The 17457-nt window shown below is 51.1% G+C and overlaps 1 protein-coding gene across 1 annotated transcript; it reads right to left on the bottom strand.

Annotated features, from left to right (window-relative positions):
• Positions 1–1868: 1868 nt before the first annotated feature.
• FCAMR (Fc alpha and mu receptor) lies at positions 1869–11555 on the bottom strand. Its single transcript, XM_066361880.1, has 6 exons — positions 11155–11555; positions 8593–8665; positions 5640–5978; positions 3954–4722; positions 3207–3325; positions 1869–2581 (listed from the first exon to the last, which is right to left on the bottom strand). The coding sequence occupies exons 1-6, from the start codon at positions 11191–11193 to the stop codon at positions 2412–2414; spliced, it is 1509 nt and encodes a 502-aa protein (XP_066217977.1). The 5' UTR covers positions 11194–11555; the 3' UTR covers positions 1869–2411.
• Positions 11556–17457: the final 5902 nt, after the last annotated feature.

Below are 17457 nucleotides of genomic sequence, written 5' to 3'. Positions count from 1 at the left end.
AGCTTGGACCCAAGGTCGCTGGCTTGAGCAAGGGGCTACTCGATCTGCTGAAGGCCCATGGTCAAGGCACATATGAGAAAGCAGTCAATGAAAAACTAAAGTGCCACAATGAAAAACTGATGATTGATGCTTCTCATCTCTCTGTGTTCCTGTCTGTCTGTCCCTATCTATCCCACTCTCTGTCTCTAGGAAAAAAAAAAGATCTGTAAGAGTAGAATGGGGGGCTGGGGATGAAGGAAGAAGGGAAGAGATGTTAGGAGAAGCACGTGGGCAAGGGAGCAAAGATCAGGATTACAAAAGTTTAAAGAATGCAAGGACATAAGGAATTTCAGGCAAAGAGATCTGTTCTCAGGCCAAACCTCCTGCTCCCCTACTTTATACTACGGTCAGCTCTTGTTGCAGTAGAAAATCAAGCACTTGGGCTTGAGGTCGGTAAGTCCCAGAGCCACCAGATTCTTCAAAAGACATCCCAAGGGGAGTCCTTAGGTGAGGCTGCCTGTGCGTTGCCCATGATGAGAACTAGGTAAAAATAGGAGGCTATCTCAGGGATGGGAACAATCCAAGGAGACGGAGAGTTTGAGCAGGACACTCCTGATTCACATGACCTAGAGGTCTGACCTTGGCTCAGGCATACATGAGGCACAGAACAGACCAACACTGGGAGACGCTGTCTTAGCGTCAGGGGTCCCTGAGCTTAGACGAGGTCGAGCCTAGAGGGGAAACAGTCAGGAAGTGTCCTCCATGAGTCCCGAACTGAAAGCAGTACCCCTTCTGACCTAGTGATGTTAACATCCCCGGATTCAGTGGGACTTACCAATTGTTGGTCACTGAAGGGACATCAGGGAGGCTGTCCGTGAGGTCAGAGGTAGAAAAATTGAAGGAAATCCTGACCTTCTGGGAGTAGGTCAGGGGTGGGGAGTAATCCTAGGACAAGCTGCTACTGCCCACTGCTCCCCAGGTTGGGAACTCCAGAAGGTAAGGGAAGAATTTAGCTCCCTGGGCCACCAAAATGTTAGGTAGCCAGAGAGGTGGGTTAGAAAAGAATTCACAAAGAGTGGAAATGCTAAAGCAAAAGAATTTATTACTTTCCAAGGGAGGAAAAGGGCCAGGCAACAAGATGATAATGCCAGTCCTGAGTGAGGTGAAAGGTTGGGTTTTATTGTTATTTTTCTTTTGTTTTGTTTTTTTTCCTGCAACATTCAAGCAACGAAAGCAGTTTATTAAGCAGAGCTATATACGTTGCACAAGGCACAAATGGGCCAACTCAGCTCATCTGAGGGCCCTGCCTGTTAGGGTTTTAGGAGTTATATACTCTCAGCTTCAAGGCTAATAGGCAGGGTTTTAAGGTTCCCCTTCCCTGATATGGGGACTGACACACAGAGTTTCAAGGCACTGGAACATCTGGCGATTTTGGTTTGGCAGATCTTCAGACTGCTGACTCCCTCATTCAGTGGGTGAGATACCCCCCTTTCTTTCCCTTTTCCTGCTCTGATAACTGTCTAGCCTGCCTACCAGGCACCATCTCTCTTATCGCCCACCACCCATTTTCTAGCTCCGTCAACATCCTTACTAGCAAGGGTTTATAAGCAGCTGAACAAGAGAAGCTTTGTGAAGAAGGTGAGAATCTACTGAAAAATACCCTCCACCTCCATGAATTTAGGAAAATCCCGGAAAATCTTGACTGGGTCAAAAGGACTATGGCACGATGAATATGGGCCAAATGATTTGAGGACTGGCTGTCTTTTTGGTTTCTATGTAAAACCACCTGCCTATGGAGTCATCCAGGGGACTCTGAATAAAGAGAGTCAGAGCACCTGTGTGAGCAGGGTCCCCAGAGGCCACTAAGCTCATGTCCTTTCTGTCAGCCATTCAGTCACAAATATTTATGGGAGGCCCTACTAGACTGGAAGTTCTCTGGGGACATAGTGAGATAAAACACAATTATTGCCCTAAAGGAGCTTAGGATCTACTTGAGAAGGCAAGACTAGTGTACCTGGATGTAACTCAATGTGTGCAGTGGCTGAATGCTAACAGACGTCAGAAAAGAGGGTCACAGAAAAGAGGGCTAGAAGTGATGGGTTGAAATTTGTAAATTTCCACACCAATTGGAAGCCTCTTAGGTTTTTGAACTTCCGGGAATGGCAATTTCACACTTTTTCTAGGTGACCTCCACTAGTGTTCAATAAATTCTTTCCTGAAGACTTCTTTGAGTCATACTGTCATCTTTGACCAGCAAATTCTTGACCATTGTAGGACCAAAGATGGTTGGCCTTTGCTTCACCTAATGCAGCCTCAACTCCATTAACTTCCTTTTGTACAGGCGGAGGAAGGGTGAGAGGGGTCGTGGTGTTCGGTCCTAGTTCTTCCTCCATGGTGACCTTCTGCTACTGAGCAGCTCATCCTTCTCTTCCTCAGGATCCAGGGTCCCTCTCCGGGATAGCCATGGTGTCATGCGAAGGAGGAGAGTCATCCCAGAGGATCTTCCTTTCCATGTGGGGCAGCTGGTCCGGCTGGAGGCTCAGCTCCCGGAAATGTGTCATCTGAACCAAGGTGACTCCTGCTGCCTTTTCTGTCTCCTGTGCTGCACAGACAGCACGCTGTGAGGGTATCGGATACTGGACTTGATTCCCCGAGACCCCTCCCTGCCACCTACCAAAAGCCTTCCAGAACTTTCTGACACAGAATTGCAACTGAGCCCTTTGATTTGGTCTAGGAATTTTAACTTCCTCAACTTGCTTCCAGAAAATCTCACTCTTTCTTCACCAGATTTAAAAGCCATGGAGTTTAAACTCATTTTAGGAACATTTAAACCTGGGCCACGTTGCTGTAAAAGACTTTCAGCTAAGCCATGCAGAGGGTGCAGATGGAGTTTGGTCCCACATCTGGGCCCTACACTCCTGCTGTCTGCTGCTGGGGGTGCTCATGTGGTTCATGAGCCTATGGCTAGCACAGGTCCTTCCCATCTTCAGAAGAGCTTCTCCTTAAGCTCTGGGATGCCACTGAGACATAAATTCAAAGATGATTTTCTCATTTGATAAGGAAACCAAGGATAAGAATAGCTAAATGGCTCAGACTAGAATTTAGCACTTCTCCATCTGGAAGTCCTGGCTCCAACTCTGACCCCACCCAGTCTTGAGGGTGTCAAATGGGAGCAAGCACTCCCCCCACCCCCACCCTCACCTTGGGGCTACTGAAACTCAACTCACAAGTCCTCTTTAGCCGCAGCTTCCTTTGCAATAGAACAAGAGTCATGAGTGTAAGCGGCAGCAGCACTGTAGAGACAGGAGTCAGGAGCCGGGTGATGTTTTTCTCTTTTGAAGAAGCTCTGTAGTGCAAGAAGCAGGAGTGGGGAGGGGAAACCAGCAGCGAGGGGAGGGGGAGCTGAGTGAGAGGCAGTAGACCTTTGGCCGTCCCCCTCATTTTACAGGTCAGAAGCTGAGGCCAAGGTGAGCTGGCTGCCCCCATTCCCACGGTGGGTTAGTGGCAGAACTGGGACCGGAAGCCCTGTTTTCAGGTTCCTGAGCCCTGACTCCCTTTCCCAACTCCCCCACCTGCTGTGGACCCCTCTACAGAGTCACAGTGGGAGAGAGGATTGGTGAAAGTCAGGGACTCTCCCCTTGGCATTTGGCTCTGCCACAATCTTTCTTTGTGGCTTCAGTGAGTCACTTCTCCTCTCTGGAGCTTTTGTTCCTCATTTTTGAAAAAAAAGTCCCAGAAGTTCCATTGTTTAGATTTTTTGCTTGAAAACCATGTGAAAATACTCAGATTTTTAGCATGAACCTCAAATTAGGAAGGGAGGCTGGGTTGATGCCCTTTGCCCTTCACTGTGCTGTGGTTACAAAGGTAGAGAAGTGAGTAGGTGGGGACGGCTGAGAGGTCAGCTCATTGAGGGGTGTGCCAGGGAAAAAGGGCAGATGTGGAACCCCACCCAGCAGAAGGGCCTGCGGGTTTACCTCTTCACGGAGGACCCCTTGCCTGGTGGCCTTAGGGGTCCTGCTTCCGGGGCCTGGCTTGGTGGTGATGGGAGCTCACTGTCTGCAGAACGGATGTCTAGGTCCCCTTCAGTGGTGCCTTCAGCAGGTGGCATCTCTGTGCTGGTGAGCTGCAAGGTCCACATACCTGCAGCTCCAGTAGTTTCTTCAGTGGAGCCGAGGGTTTGTGGCTTAGAAACCAATTGTGCTTCTTGGCGGGTTTCCCATGCCCATTTTTCTGAGGCCAAGGGTGATGGACTAATGGTCCCTAGGACTGTCCAGTCGGTATTCAGTGATGTTCTGACCTTTTCTGTTTCCTCTCTTGGCCTACTGGCCTCCATAGTTGTCTCTCTCTCTTCCCAGCTGGCCCTGGCTCTGTCTGCTACTGAGCTTCTGGTTTCCCCTACCCAGGCACCTTCTGTCGTATTGGACAAGCCTCTGATTGTTGAAGATGAACTCTCTGGAATAAGGATGGTCGGCAGGATGGCACTCTCTACCTGGCTAACAGTCCCTGCAGCTACTACCCCAAGGGTTTCCGGGCTTTGCATTCCCTTAGCTGAAGCTGTGTTTTTGCTGATTCCTGGTGTCAGAGCAACACTGTCTCGTTCTGTCCCCTGTTTTTCTATTGTCTGGGTGGTTGCTGGGGTCCATCTGTTGGCCGCTGGAGAGGCTGTTCCAAAGGGTCTCCTGACGAGCTCACTAGCAGCTGGGCTGGCTCTGGGGCTGGGGCTGGAGCCGGGGCCGGCAGGACCTGTGTGGACAGCAGAGGGAAACACGGGAAGGCTACCCCACTGCCCGCACGGTTGAGCAAAGGATGCCATGCTGAGAGTGCTTGCTGCGCGGAATGCAACCTCACTAAGTGGCACAGTCTTTGCCCAACATGTTGGATAAAATTAAAATTGGGGGGAACCAGATGTATTCTCTAGACTGTTACAATATAGACATTTATGGTGTTCTCTTCACTTTTATGTCCATATATTCTCTATCCAAGCTGTCCAGGGCCCTCAACTGCTCCCTGTCCCAGATGCCCACCACCCACCATGTTCTATCATTAACTAAGAAAGAAAGAGGTCCAGTCATAATACAGCAGCCTTTCTTAGCAGGTGGTTAGACAGCAAGCACCACCTAATAAAACAAGCCTGCTCTCAGGCACCCTCGCCCACCTGCTCCCTGACATGCTGTCTCTCCTGTAGACTGGCCTGTCACAGCCTTCCTCAGACTCTGGGTGTCCAACTCCGGATCAGTTCTCCGAAACCTGCCACTTAGGCATGGACCTGGTAAGCTGTCAGGTGTCTGCTGAGGCTCCGAGCCTTCTGCGGAGCCCAGTCTCAAAGCTGTCCTGCCCTGCCTGACTTGCTCTGCTTGTCTGAACAAAGACACCACAACCTTAAGCAGCCACGTTATCTGATTCATTAGCCTCTTGGACCTCTATTGAAATGTATACACCACACACTTGGGGGGAATGGGTGGGCTAAATGATGTGTATTCAGTTGGGAAGTTTTCCCTAATAATCTGCCTTCCTTCTGAAGGTAGTTTCTTAGATATGAAAGCCTTCTTCTTAAAGTCCTTGCCTTGCCCCCTCACCCCCCTCCTGCTGAAAGCCCTCTTGGACATCCTGTTCCTGGCATTCACTTCACCAACTCTGACCCACCACCCATAAGCTCATACCTGCAGAGACAGTCAGTTTTATGTTGGAGAAGAGTATGCTGTTCCTGTTTCCGATGCCACAGCGGTAGGAACCGGCATCGTCCGGGGACAGCTGGGACAGCCTCACCACAAACAAACCACCGTGTGGGAAGTCCAGTAGAGCCACGCGGCCACTGTAGCGAATGTGAGTGTAGTGGTTGGTGGACACAATGGTGTGACAGAGCCACGTCAGGGAGCTGAGGCGGCACCAGTACTTCCTCTGGTGCCTATTGATGGGCGAGGGGGTGTAATGGCACCGGATGGTGACAGTGCCCCCAGGCTCCCCAGACACCAGCCTTGGCCCCTTCAGAGCGTTTGCAGCTGCAAGCAGAGAAAAAAACGTCTAAGGAGGGGGAGTGTTGAGTGCAGTCACTGCATGGAGAAAGAGGGCATGTTGGGGTCTGTTTGGGGTCTGTTGCTTTGCTTTTCCCCCTTTTCTACTCCAAACTGCTGTTTTAGGCTCCTCTTGGATTGGGTATAGAGGAGAGAGAGAGGGGAGAGGCACAGGGGTGAGTTGGTCTTGGTGCCCGCCCGGCAGGGCAGATGACCAGGGCCACTTCCTTCTCTGTTGCCTGGCAGATCCTTCCGTGGCCTCTGGCTGCGCTTCCCTCCTCGTAAGAACTGCCCCTCCTCCTGCTGGCTTCCTGTGACTCCACCACCATCAAGCTTATGACTTCTGGCCATCTGGTGCATTTTGTGGCCACAATCCGCTCTGGGTGGCCCCCTTGGTGAAGGCCCCAAGCCAGATCCTTTCTGTAGGTCCCACATTTGGTCAAAGGAAGTATGCCCTTGTCCTGCTGTCAGAAGATAACGGGACCTACGGCACGCTTATTGAGTGGCTTTCTAGAAGCCCCTTCTTACAGGGCTTAACGCGGTTCCCACAGTGAGCTCTTCTACCCTCAGATGGTGACACGATGGACTACTTTGGGAACAGCCGGCTGTGCAATCTCTCTCCATACTCCTGCACAGTGGTTCAACGTTTATCAATTTGTTCTATGTCTTTAGTGCCTCTGAATCCAAGAAAGTTTAGTTTAATATTCCATTGCCAGGACTGGTTATATAATTTACAAGGCCCAGTGCAAAATAAAAATATAAGACCCAAATTTTACTGACCTTAACTCACTTGGTGGATTACTGGTCAGTAGCTCTTAGTTACATATAATTAAGATAGTTGGAATTTTTTTATTAGTCTTCTGTGAGAATTAAAGAAAGGGATAGTGAGTTAGGATGGATGGGGTGCCCACCTGGGGTCCCTGATGCAAATCATCTGCCCTTCAGTGGAGGAGGTGCCCCTGCTCCGCCTCACCCGCATTTCCCAGCAGTTACCCACTGCTCGGCTCCCGCTGGGGAGAGCAGGAAGGCTGCAGTTACCCATTGCTGGGCTCCCACCGGGGAGAGCAGTGGGGCTGCAGTTACCCACTGCTGGGCTCCCGCTGGGGAGAGCAGGGGGGCTGCAGTTACCCACTGCTCGGCTCCCGCCGGGGAGAGCAGGGGGGCTGCAGTTACCCACTGCTGGGCTCCCACCGGGGAGAGCAGGGGGGCTGCAGTTACCCACTGCTGGGCTCCCACCGGGGAGAGCAGGGGGGCTGCAGTTACCCACTGCTGGGCTCCCACCGGGGAGAGCAGGGGGGCTGCAGTTACCCACTGCTGGGCTCCCACCGGGGAGAGCAGGGGGGCTGCAGTTACCCACTGCTGGGCTCCCACCGGGGAGAGCAGGGGGGCTGCAGTTACCCACTGCTGGGCTCCCACCGGGGAGAGCAGGGGGGCTGCAGTTACCCACTGCTGGGCTCCCACCAGGGAGAGCAGGGGGGCTGCAGTTACCCACTGCTGGGCTCCCACCGGGGAGAGCAGGGGGGCTCCCACCGGGGAGAGCATGGGGGCTGCAGTTACCCACTGCTCAGCTCCCACTGGGGAGAGCAGGGGGGCTGCAGTTACCCACTGCTGGGCTCCCACCGGGGAGAGCAGGGGGGCTGCAGTTACCCACTGCAGTTACCCACTGCTGGGCTCCCACCGGGGAGAGCAGGGGGGCTGCAGTTACCCACTGCTGGGCTCCCGCCGGGGAGAGCAGGGGGGCTGCAGTTACCCACTGCTGGGCTCCCGCCGGGGAGAGCAGGGGGACTGCAGTTACCCACTGCTGGGCTCCCGCCGGGGAGAGCAGGGGGGCTGCAGTTACCCACTGCTGGGCTCCCACCGGGGAGAGCAGGGGGCTGCAGTTACCCACTGCTGGGCTCCCACCGGGGAGAGCAGGGGGCTGCAGTTACCCACTGCTGGGCTCCCGCCGGGGAGAGCAGGACCATGATTATTTAAGCCTGATATGTACCTGGCCAGCCTCACCTCAAAACACCACCAGGACCTTTAGGGTGGGGATCCAGTCTTTGTCCATCTGTCCTGGGGGTCTGGCACATGGTAGGCCCTCTGTAAATGTTGACTAATTAAGATTATGTATAGATAAAATTTTTATTTATTCATCTGGTTTCTGTGTAGACTCTGAATTCTGTTAGAGTAGCACAGGGTCTTCATCTGTATGTCCCTTGTACTGGGCCTGGCACTTGAGTGGTTTTAGAGGAAGTGGTCATGAGCCATGCTGGTCTTTTGCATACCCTGGAACTTTGATCTTGCAAATGTAGCTGACTTTCAGTCATTTACTTAAATGGAAGAGAGCAGAGAATAGGGAACAGCTAAAGAGGGAATGTTCTGGAAGTCATCAAGTCAGGCCCGTTCCTTCTCCTGTGAGCTCTCAGCTCTCTCATTCCCCCTGAGCTCAGGTCTGACCACTCCCTGGACCCGCTGCACGAGCTCGGATCCCCGGGGAGAACCACGGCTGCGCCTGGACGGCCGAGGGAGCGCCGCTGCGACCGAGGCGCTGCCGGGTCTTCGCAGCCGGAAGCTCCGGTCTGGTTTTGCAAACTCTGCATCTGGGCTTTTTAGGACTCACCTTGCAGCAGGCACAGCAGGAGGACGATGTGCATTTTCCATCCTTCCCTCTGGTTGGCGACCTGCAGAACGCACTGTAAATGGAGAGGCCTGAGTGTGAAGCAAGTGAGGAACAGCAAGGGCCTGAGGCGAGCAGCTTTGTGCTTGGGGGTCTCTGTCTGCTCTGCATTGGGGCTGGCTTGGGTATCTCTGAGGGCGAGACAGGGACCACCCTCTCTGACAGAGCAGGACTCTCCATACTCCTAAGCAAGCATGTTTAGCCTGGGTCACTGCCACCAAGGCTAACATGTCTCCTACCTTGGCGGTTTCTGTGTGCAGAAGTACAACACCCTCTGTGGGATTCCAGCCTCCGCACCCACTCACCGGTGTGGAGCTCTGAGTTGGGGGGCATCATGCTGTGGATAGACTACATGCTGGGGGTTTAAGCCTTAGCTGGCACTATGGGACCCAGGCAAGGCTGCCTTGTGGAGGGGGTTAGTTTCCTCCTCAGAGAAAGAGAGTCCATGCGGGGTTACTGACACCAGTGAGGCTGCGTCAGAAGAGCCACGTGTCATTGCTACAGAGCGGCTCCCTTCCCCTGCCCTCCTCACCCCTTCTTGTTTGAAAGGAAAAGGATTCCATCCAGGGAATTTTCTGTTTCACTGGGAATGTGCCTCTGGTCAGTAACAAGGAGTTAAAAATTAACTCTCAGCCCGAGCAGCCATCTGCATAAGGGTCCTATTCTTTTTTTCTCTCCATAGCTTCTAGAAAGCCCTTCCTGTCCCCCGGTTCACGCCTGTCTTTCCTGCTCTGGGGTCCCCCACTGGCCTGGGAGCTCCCTGAAGACAGGACTGTGTGTCTCCTGGCCCAGCTCCCGGCTCTGAAGCAGGACCCAGCGCAGTGCACTACTGTGAAAGAGACCCTGCCACTCTTAATAGACACCATACTGGTCACAAGTCAGTGGTCTCTTATTGCCTGCTGATAGAAAAGGCAGAGAATGCACATCGCACTTCTTTTGTATTCTCTGTAGGGTTTTTGTGGCTGCTCTTTATTGATTAAAAATCTGCTCTTTGAATCTACCTACTGCTTGCAGTTCCGGGACCTAGAGATGAAAAATTAGGCAAACTAAAGAGCCATTGTTTTCTCCTTCCTACTCGAACACAGACTGCACTAATGTTAAGAACACGTGGTGAGGGTCAGAGGTCTGGCCCATGGACCTGCCTCCTTCCACAACTAAGACTGAGACGCACAGGGCTACTGGCCAGTCTGGGACACAGGCTGAAGGAGAAGACAGGAGAATGGAAGGCAGGAAGGATGTCAGAGAAAGTAAGAGGAGGGAGAGAAGAAAGGAAGGGTGGGAGTTGAAAGACAAAAGAAGGGAAGAGAGAGGAGAGAACAAGAGGAAGGTAGAACCTGTGGGTATTTATTGTCAGTGCAGCTGGCTCTGTCCCGCCCTCTCCGCCAAGGCCTCTGCCTGCTCTGTCCAGGTAGAGCCCCGAGAGTAGTCAGATTTGGAAAAGTCCAGGGGCTCCCTCTGTGCCCTCCCCTCAGCCCCTTCCCTGTCTTGGCACTATGATTCCAGCCTTAGGCCGTCCCTGCCTTCCAGAGCTGCTGGCTTCCTGCCCTCCCCTGGCACCTCTCCCAGGTGTGCCTGTACCTAACTCATTGTTTAATTAATATTGACCAAGTTCAGGCTAATTATGAGGCTGGTGCCCAGGGCCCTGGGCTAGTTTTTCCGAAGAGCTAAGTGCTAATGCAGCACAAATCGGAGCCAGATCTCTGCCCCACATGGCCAACTTCCTCAGAAGTCCAGCAGGGTGCCATCTCTCTGCCTTAGAGCGCCAATGCGGAAGCCCAGGGTGTGAGATAAAATGTCCGGGGAGTTATCGGCCTTGATTGGAAGCCGCAGGATAACATGGAACACAATGTCTCCAAGTCTTTGACCCTGCAGTGACCTTCAGAAAACCTTTCTCCAAGGGGCAGAGAGCCCCAGCTCATAGCCTGGGGCCACAGGCCTCTGTTACTGTGCACAGCATTTTAGGGGATGAGGGCCACGTTCAGAACCTCTCTTGTCCTTCGGTCCTGCTGGGAAGAGCATCTACTTCAGGGTCAGCACAGGCTGGTGTAGAACCCCCAAATCCTTTCTGCCCTCCTGAGTGCCACTTGTATCCTCCCGCCCCGGAGACAGCAAACAGGAGAGGAAGGAGCCAGTGTGGCGCGGACATAAGCCAAGGGAACCAGGATTAAGGAAGTTCCACCTTCAGCCATGCCTCTCCTCTCCCCTACAACGGAAGAGCTTGACTACATGATCTTCATGTTTCCTTCACTTTCTAGTGTTTGTTGGTTCTTAATTACGCAGGGGCCACTAAGGAATCATGCCCTCGGTTGGTTGGGGAGAGGAAGGAGGTAGAAGGATGATGCTGTGCCCTCAATTCCAGACTCTCCCCTGGCCTGTTGTGGGGGAGCCCAGCCGCGCCGGGGAAAGCGCGTGAATGTACGCGTGGCAGCCTCTGCTGCGACCCGCCTCCCACCTCCCACAGGCGGAGACAAGACCCCAGCCTCTTGGCAGAAAGCCTCATCTCACCTTCTGCTCCTCAGGCTTAGCCGGGGCTCCTGCATCCATCTCAGTCTAGAAATAAAGTCCACCTGGACTTCCCTTTTTCTCTGTGTGAGATGCTGGTGGTTGGGCGTCTTTTGGTGTCTTCTCTTTGGACCTGGAGACTGGGAAGGCCGGAGGGGGTGTTGGAAGGCAGCTGGAGTCAGCTCCGAAGATGGAGTTGAAGGCGAAGCCCTGCCTCTCACCTCCCACAACTGCATCCAGTCCCTTCGCCCCAGGCCTTGGGTTTTATTTTATGTAGGAGGGGGCCAGACCTGGTCCCTTGTTGTTCTCACTGTCACTTATTCCTGCAGAACTCCTCCTGGGGCGGTGACAGTAGTTTATAAGGACACACACTGGTCCGCATCCTTCCACCTCCCTTACCCCTCCAGCCCAGGGTCGCAAACTTTTCAGGGTGCCCCAGCTGGCCCAGCCCCCTCAGGCCTCTCCTGGACAAGTGATGCAACGGCCTGGGCAGGAGACAGAATTCGGGAGAATTCCCCTGCTGACTGGCAGGCAGCCGGTGCCTTCCAGCTGACCTGGCCCCTTCCACCCCCGTGGAGGGCACTTGGGGTCACTGACTGCAGTCAACTGCTCGCCCGCTAGTTACTAATTCATGCCCTGGACAAAGCCCCAAACAGTAAATGATTTGATTTCCATGGAAAGACAACACTAAGTGTGATTTATCCTGCTGGATGACACACTTAAAAAATCCCCCAACATTTCTCTTTGGAAAATATTTTCATGGGTGGGCTTTCTCCTCATCTAAGATGTGATCTGCCTAGCTCTGCTGGTTTTAAATTGACCTTAGGATGCCTGGTACAGCCCAAGCACTCGGCGACTGAGGGGCTCCGGGGGATGCGGCTGTCACAGACTAGAGTTCAGGACTCTCACCGAGACCCCGCCAGACAGCGTAACACCCTGGGGCCAATCAGAAAGAACCCTTCTTCCTTAAGAAAAAGAAATTCAGTTGCTAGATTGTTTCAGGACTTGAATAACCATAGTGGCAGTATGAATTCTCCACGCTTTGCCCCTTCCAGGTTGGAAGACAGGTTGGGGGTGGGACTTGAGTCACTGAAAGCAAAAAGTGAGGGAGGAGCAACTGCTCAGGACACCTGGGCTGGGACAAGACAGCCTTGTGCATGTGTGTGGCCCGGTGACAGTGCTCGGCTGTGTGTGCTGCTGTCCCAGGACTCGGTCGGAAGCCAGTCCTGGAGCTCAGTATCCTCACAAGCACCTGTAGTCTCCCCTGGGAGTTAGAGCATGGCTACAACACGAACCCTTAGCGGTGGCATGCCTGAACAGCGCACACCCTGAAGAACTGCAAATGGTGGCCCTGCCTTCGGAGGTGTCTCTAGAATAGGATGAGCCCTGCACATGTGGTAGAAAGGGTTAATGCCTGGCTAGAGCCTCCCCTTCCAGCTCCCCAGGGAGCAGGATAGCCTTTCCAGTTGATCAGTTGATCACATAGACTTTGGAGTCAGACTCCCTCCCAGTTAATATCCCAACCCTACTTTTAACTGAGAAAGTGATATGAGCCAGATTACTTACCCTCTTTAAACATCGTTTTCCTAATCTGTGAATTGAGAGATAATAGCACTTACCTCATAAAGTTATTATGTGAATTAAATCTGATAATCTATGTAATTCAAAGTGAGTTGTGATTTCTCAGAAAACATTAGCTGATAATAGTAACAGCTTAGCTTTCAGCAACTGGGAGCTGGTGTCTTATAATGATCAAACCTTCAAAAAAAATAATCAATTTCAAACATATCTGAATTAATTTTGTATTTGAAAATAAATATGTATCAAATTTGTATTATTTTATAAACAATGCAGTCATTCTAGATCCTTAAGGATATATTTTCTATTTTGTTTCTTTTTGGACACTTTGAAGTCTTTCTGATTACTGAAAACATAAATTATAGGAAAATCCGGCTAGTTGTAAAGCACTGGCCAGCTTTCAGAGCTCCGCCCCAGAGTCCGGGCGGCCCCTCCAGCTTTCAGAGCTCCGTCCCAGAGCCCGGGCGGCCCCTCCAGCTTTCAGAGCTCCGTCCCAGAGCCCGGGCGGCCCCTCCAGCTTTCAGAGCTCCGTCCCAGAGCCCGGGCGGCCCCTCCAGCTTTCAGAGCTCCGTCCCAGAGCCCGGGCGGCCCCTCCAGCTTTCAGAGCTCCGTCCCAGAGTCCGGGCTTTTTTTTTTTTTTTTAATTTTTTTTTTTTTTATTTATTCATTTTAGAGAGGAGAGAGAGAGGGAGAGACAGACAGAGAGAGAGAGAGAGAGAGAGAGAGAGAGAGAGAGGAGAGAGAGACAGGGGGGAGGAGCTGGAAGCATCAACTCCCATATGTGCCTTGACCAGGCAAGCCCAGGGTTTCGAACCGGCGACCTCAGCATTTCCAGGTCGACGCTTTATCCACTGCGCCACCACAGGTCAGGCGGCCCCTCCAGCTTTCAGAGCTCCGTCGCAGAGCCCGGGCGGTCCCTCCAGCTTTCAGGGCTCTGTCCCAGAGCCCGGGCGGCCCCTCCAGCTTTCAGAGCTCCGTCTCAGAGCCCGGGCGGCCCCTCCAGCTTTCAGAGCTCCGTCCCAGAGCCCCAGGCGGCCCCTCGCTGGAGCTTCCTGGGGGATAGCAGCCTGTCTGGCTCCTTCGTGAACTGGACTCCCTTGCCCAGCACAGAGCCACAGGGGGCCTCGTACATAGCTTCGTGACACTGTGATCTTCTGATTTCGGGTCCCAGACTCCAAGAAAAGGCTAAATGTTACATAAACCAAATGTCAGATTTAGGAAGAACTTTAGTCACTCCCTCCACCCCCAGCATCTCAGTTTCAGCAAAGGATTTTATTTGGCAAATAGACACACAAGAGTCAAAATCAGCAAGCAAAAAACTAACCAATGCAAGGAAAGCCAGTTGTACTATAAAACAATTCGTATTGATCTCTTTTCTTTCCAAAACATGTTTTCTTTTTTAATTTTTTTAATTTTTATTTTTTTTTTGTATTTTTCTGAAGTGAGATGCGGGGAGGCAGAGAGACAGACTCACACATGCACCCAACTGGGAGCCACCTGGCTTGCCCACCAGGGGGTGATGCTCTGCCCATCTGGGGCATTGCTCCGTTGCAATTGGAACCATTGTAGCGCCTGAGGCGGAGGCCATTGAGCCAACCTCAGCGCCCAGGCCAACTTTGCTCCAATGGAGCCTTGGCTGCAGGAGGGGAAGAGAGAGATAGAGAGAAAGAAGAAGGGGAAGGGTGGAGCAGCAGATGGGTGCTTCTCCATGTGCCCTGGCCGGGAACTGAACCCGGGACTTCCACATGCCGAGCCGATGCTCTACCACTGAGCCAGCTGGCTAGGGCTTAATTTTATTTAGAAAATTAAATTTAACAGGGTGATATTGATCAATAAGAGTTCATAGGTTTCAGGTAAACATTTCTATAGCATTTGAATGGTTGATTATGTTGTATACCCATCACCCAAAGTCAAGTCATTTTCTGTCACCTTATATTTGTCCTTCTTTATACCCTTCCTCCATACCCCTCTTCCATACCTCCTCCCCCACATCTCCCTCCTCCTGGTAACCACTTCACTTTTATTTTTTATAAATGTGTTCTAGTGAGTAATTAAGAGCAATGGACAGAGATGTTTTGTGCATCCACGTGGCTGGTAGTCAAGGCTTACACTCCTCCTTAGACATCATTGCTGTTTTCTGCTTACACTGCCCACACATGTGAGCTTTTTCTATCCCTGTTGTATGTGGGAGAGACGCATCCCCTCTTTCTCTTCCTCACCACAGCTCTGGTCAGAATACTGAATGCTGAAGAAAACATTGTTTAAAAACACTTGGATTACTACAAGTCCTTGACCATTTACTTAGAAACTCTCCAAATGATAACAGAAGAAAGTATATATTTGTATAGCACAAATAATTATTTTACTGTAGTTCCCCCCCCCCACTCTACCCCCCATCTGCGATTTTACTTTCTGGGATTCAGTTATCTGTAGTCAACTATGGTCTGAAAATATTAAGTGGGAAATTTCAGAACTAGACAATTTATACATTTTATTTTGTGCACCATTCTGAGTAGTGCAATGAAATCTTGCACTGTCCTGCTCTGCCCCAGATGAGACATGAATCATCCCTTTGTCCAGCGTCACCATGCTGCCGACACTCCCGTCCCATCAGTCACTTAGGAGCGGCCATCTTGGTTATTAGATTGACTGTTGAGGTGTCAAAGTGCTTGTGTTCAAGGAACCCCCACAGAGCCTAATGCTGTCAGCATGCCTATGTCATTCACCTCACTTTATCTCCTCACATATGTATTATGTCATCTCACATTATGACAAAAAGAAGTAGGGTAAATGCTTTACAATAGAGACCACATTCACAAAACTCTTATTATAGTAATTTGTTCTAATTGTTCTATTTTATTATCAGTTATTACTGTTAATCTCTTCCTGTGCTTAATTTATAAATTAATATTTATCATAAATATATATATATATATATATATATATATATATATATATATATATATATATGGTTTGGTACTATACATGGTTTCAGGCATCCACTCAGGGTCTTGGAGTATATTCCTTTATGGATAAGAGAAGACTGCTATATAATGGCATTTAGAGGTTTTTACAACCTCAACCATCATGTGGCTGACAGCAAAGATTGCAATCCAGCAACATTAAACCCCTCCAAACACAGAAAACTTTCCAAAGGTGTCAGGGGAGTGTAAGATGGTTCATGTTCATGTCCATACTGCTGGCAAAGCACCAAGTAAAGAATCCCAGGGGATCATTTTCTAGAACATAGGAGTACATTGTCTAACACTGTAACTCAGCTTAGCATGTTGGCATGATTGCTATGGAAAAACATGGTCAAGAGCTCTTAGCGTAATCTCTGTGAAGTGGCTTGAGTCTGGGAAGGAAAGAAATGCATTTCTTACTGATTGGGATTATCTGGTTATTATGCTATTTAGAATAGACATTACCCTTGATAATAAGTCATTGGGTCTTGCAGGATAGAAGAGGCTCCAAATAATTTTCTAGCCACCAAGAGGGCAGTGAGTCTCCCTGAGTGATGGGAACATGTGGGGTACCTGGTGTTCCCTGTTGCGGACAAGTTGGATGTTCATTAACAACACGGCTAAAGCCAGACTGGGTTAGTGGGAGCTTGTGCTCTTTGCAGGAGCCCTGAGTAGCCCCATCCCTGTACCCGGTAACTGCGGCTGCTTCCCTCATGTGTCCATTGTGTCAGCGCCATAGTGCCCGATGGAGTGGGCTGATGTCAGATGGCCACGTCATTCTGTCTGCTTGGTAATTTAATGTCTCTTCCATGGAGTATACTCTCTAGTGGGCGTTAGCATATAATATGAAGAGTTTCACAGTTCCTGCCACTCACTCCCACGTCTGTCCACTTTCCTCTAACCAATTTCTGTCTTTCTCCATCCAGGCCTTCGTGTATGCGCAAATCAGGCCATTTTCCTTTTACACAAAGTGGATGACCAGGTGTGCTGCCCCAGATCCTGCCTATTGAAAGGCTTTTTCTTTTGCCACTGTTTTTCAAGGTCACTCCTTGTAACACACCTACTGTTCACTTTTAGCATGAACCCACAAATTAAACCAGCTCATCTGTAAACAAAGCTGGGTTTTGCCTTCTTCTGCTGTGTGGTTATAGGAGGCCCCTGCGTGGCCCTTGTGAGCTTGTGGCCCAGTGAGGGGCACTGGGGCAACTGTGGAGGTGACGTGGGGGGCTGGCCATGTGCTCACGTGGCTTGCTTGTGTCCTCAGGTCCTTCTCATGCTCGTCTCAGCTCTACCACCTCCAATTTATGACTGACTGCTGCTGGCCTACCTGGCCTTATGACTCAGTGGGTGTGACAGCTCTCAGCTCATGACGAACAGTTCTAGATGCCGACTCATCTGGTATCCTATGTTCTCCTCTGCCAGGGCTCAGTATCAGGCCCGGAGTTGTTTCTCAAAAGACGCATGACTCTCCCTTGCAGGTGACATGGCCCTGCAGAGGGACCACAGGGTGCTGTGTGACTAGGTTGGAATTCTTCCCCTGAAGCTTGCCATAGTACTACACAGCATCTTCCCCCAACACCCATGCCTGTGATACGAAGGGGCAGGCTGGCTGCTATGTCTCAGCCTGGGCCTGCGGCAGGGCTCCGGGCCCTGCTCAGAGGTACATGCCTCCCCTGCCACCTGCTGTGTGGACTAGAACAGTATTCCTAGGTGTGGACTATCTGCCTCCAGGACCAAAGAGGCCTATCAGGTGTGTTATTTCCTT

The sequence above is a fragment of the Saccopteryx leptura genome, chromosome 2, assembly GCF_036850995.1.
Source record: "Saccopteryx leptura isolate mSacLep1 chromosome 2, mSacLep1_pri_phased_curated, whole genome shotgun sequence".
NCBI lineage: Eukaryota > Metazoa > Chordata > Mammalia > Chiroptera > Emballonuridae > Saccopteryx > Saccopteryx leptura.
This window is presented reverse-complemented; position numbering and strand designations above follow the sequence as displayed.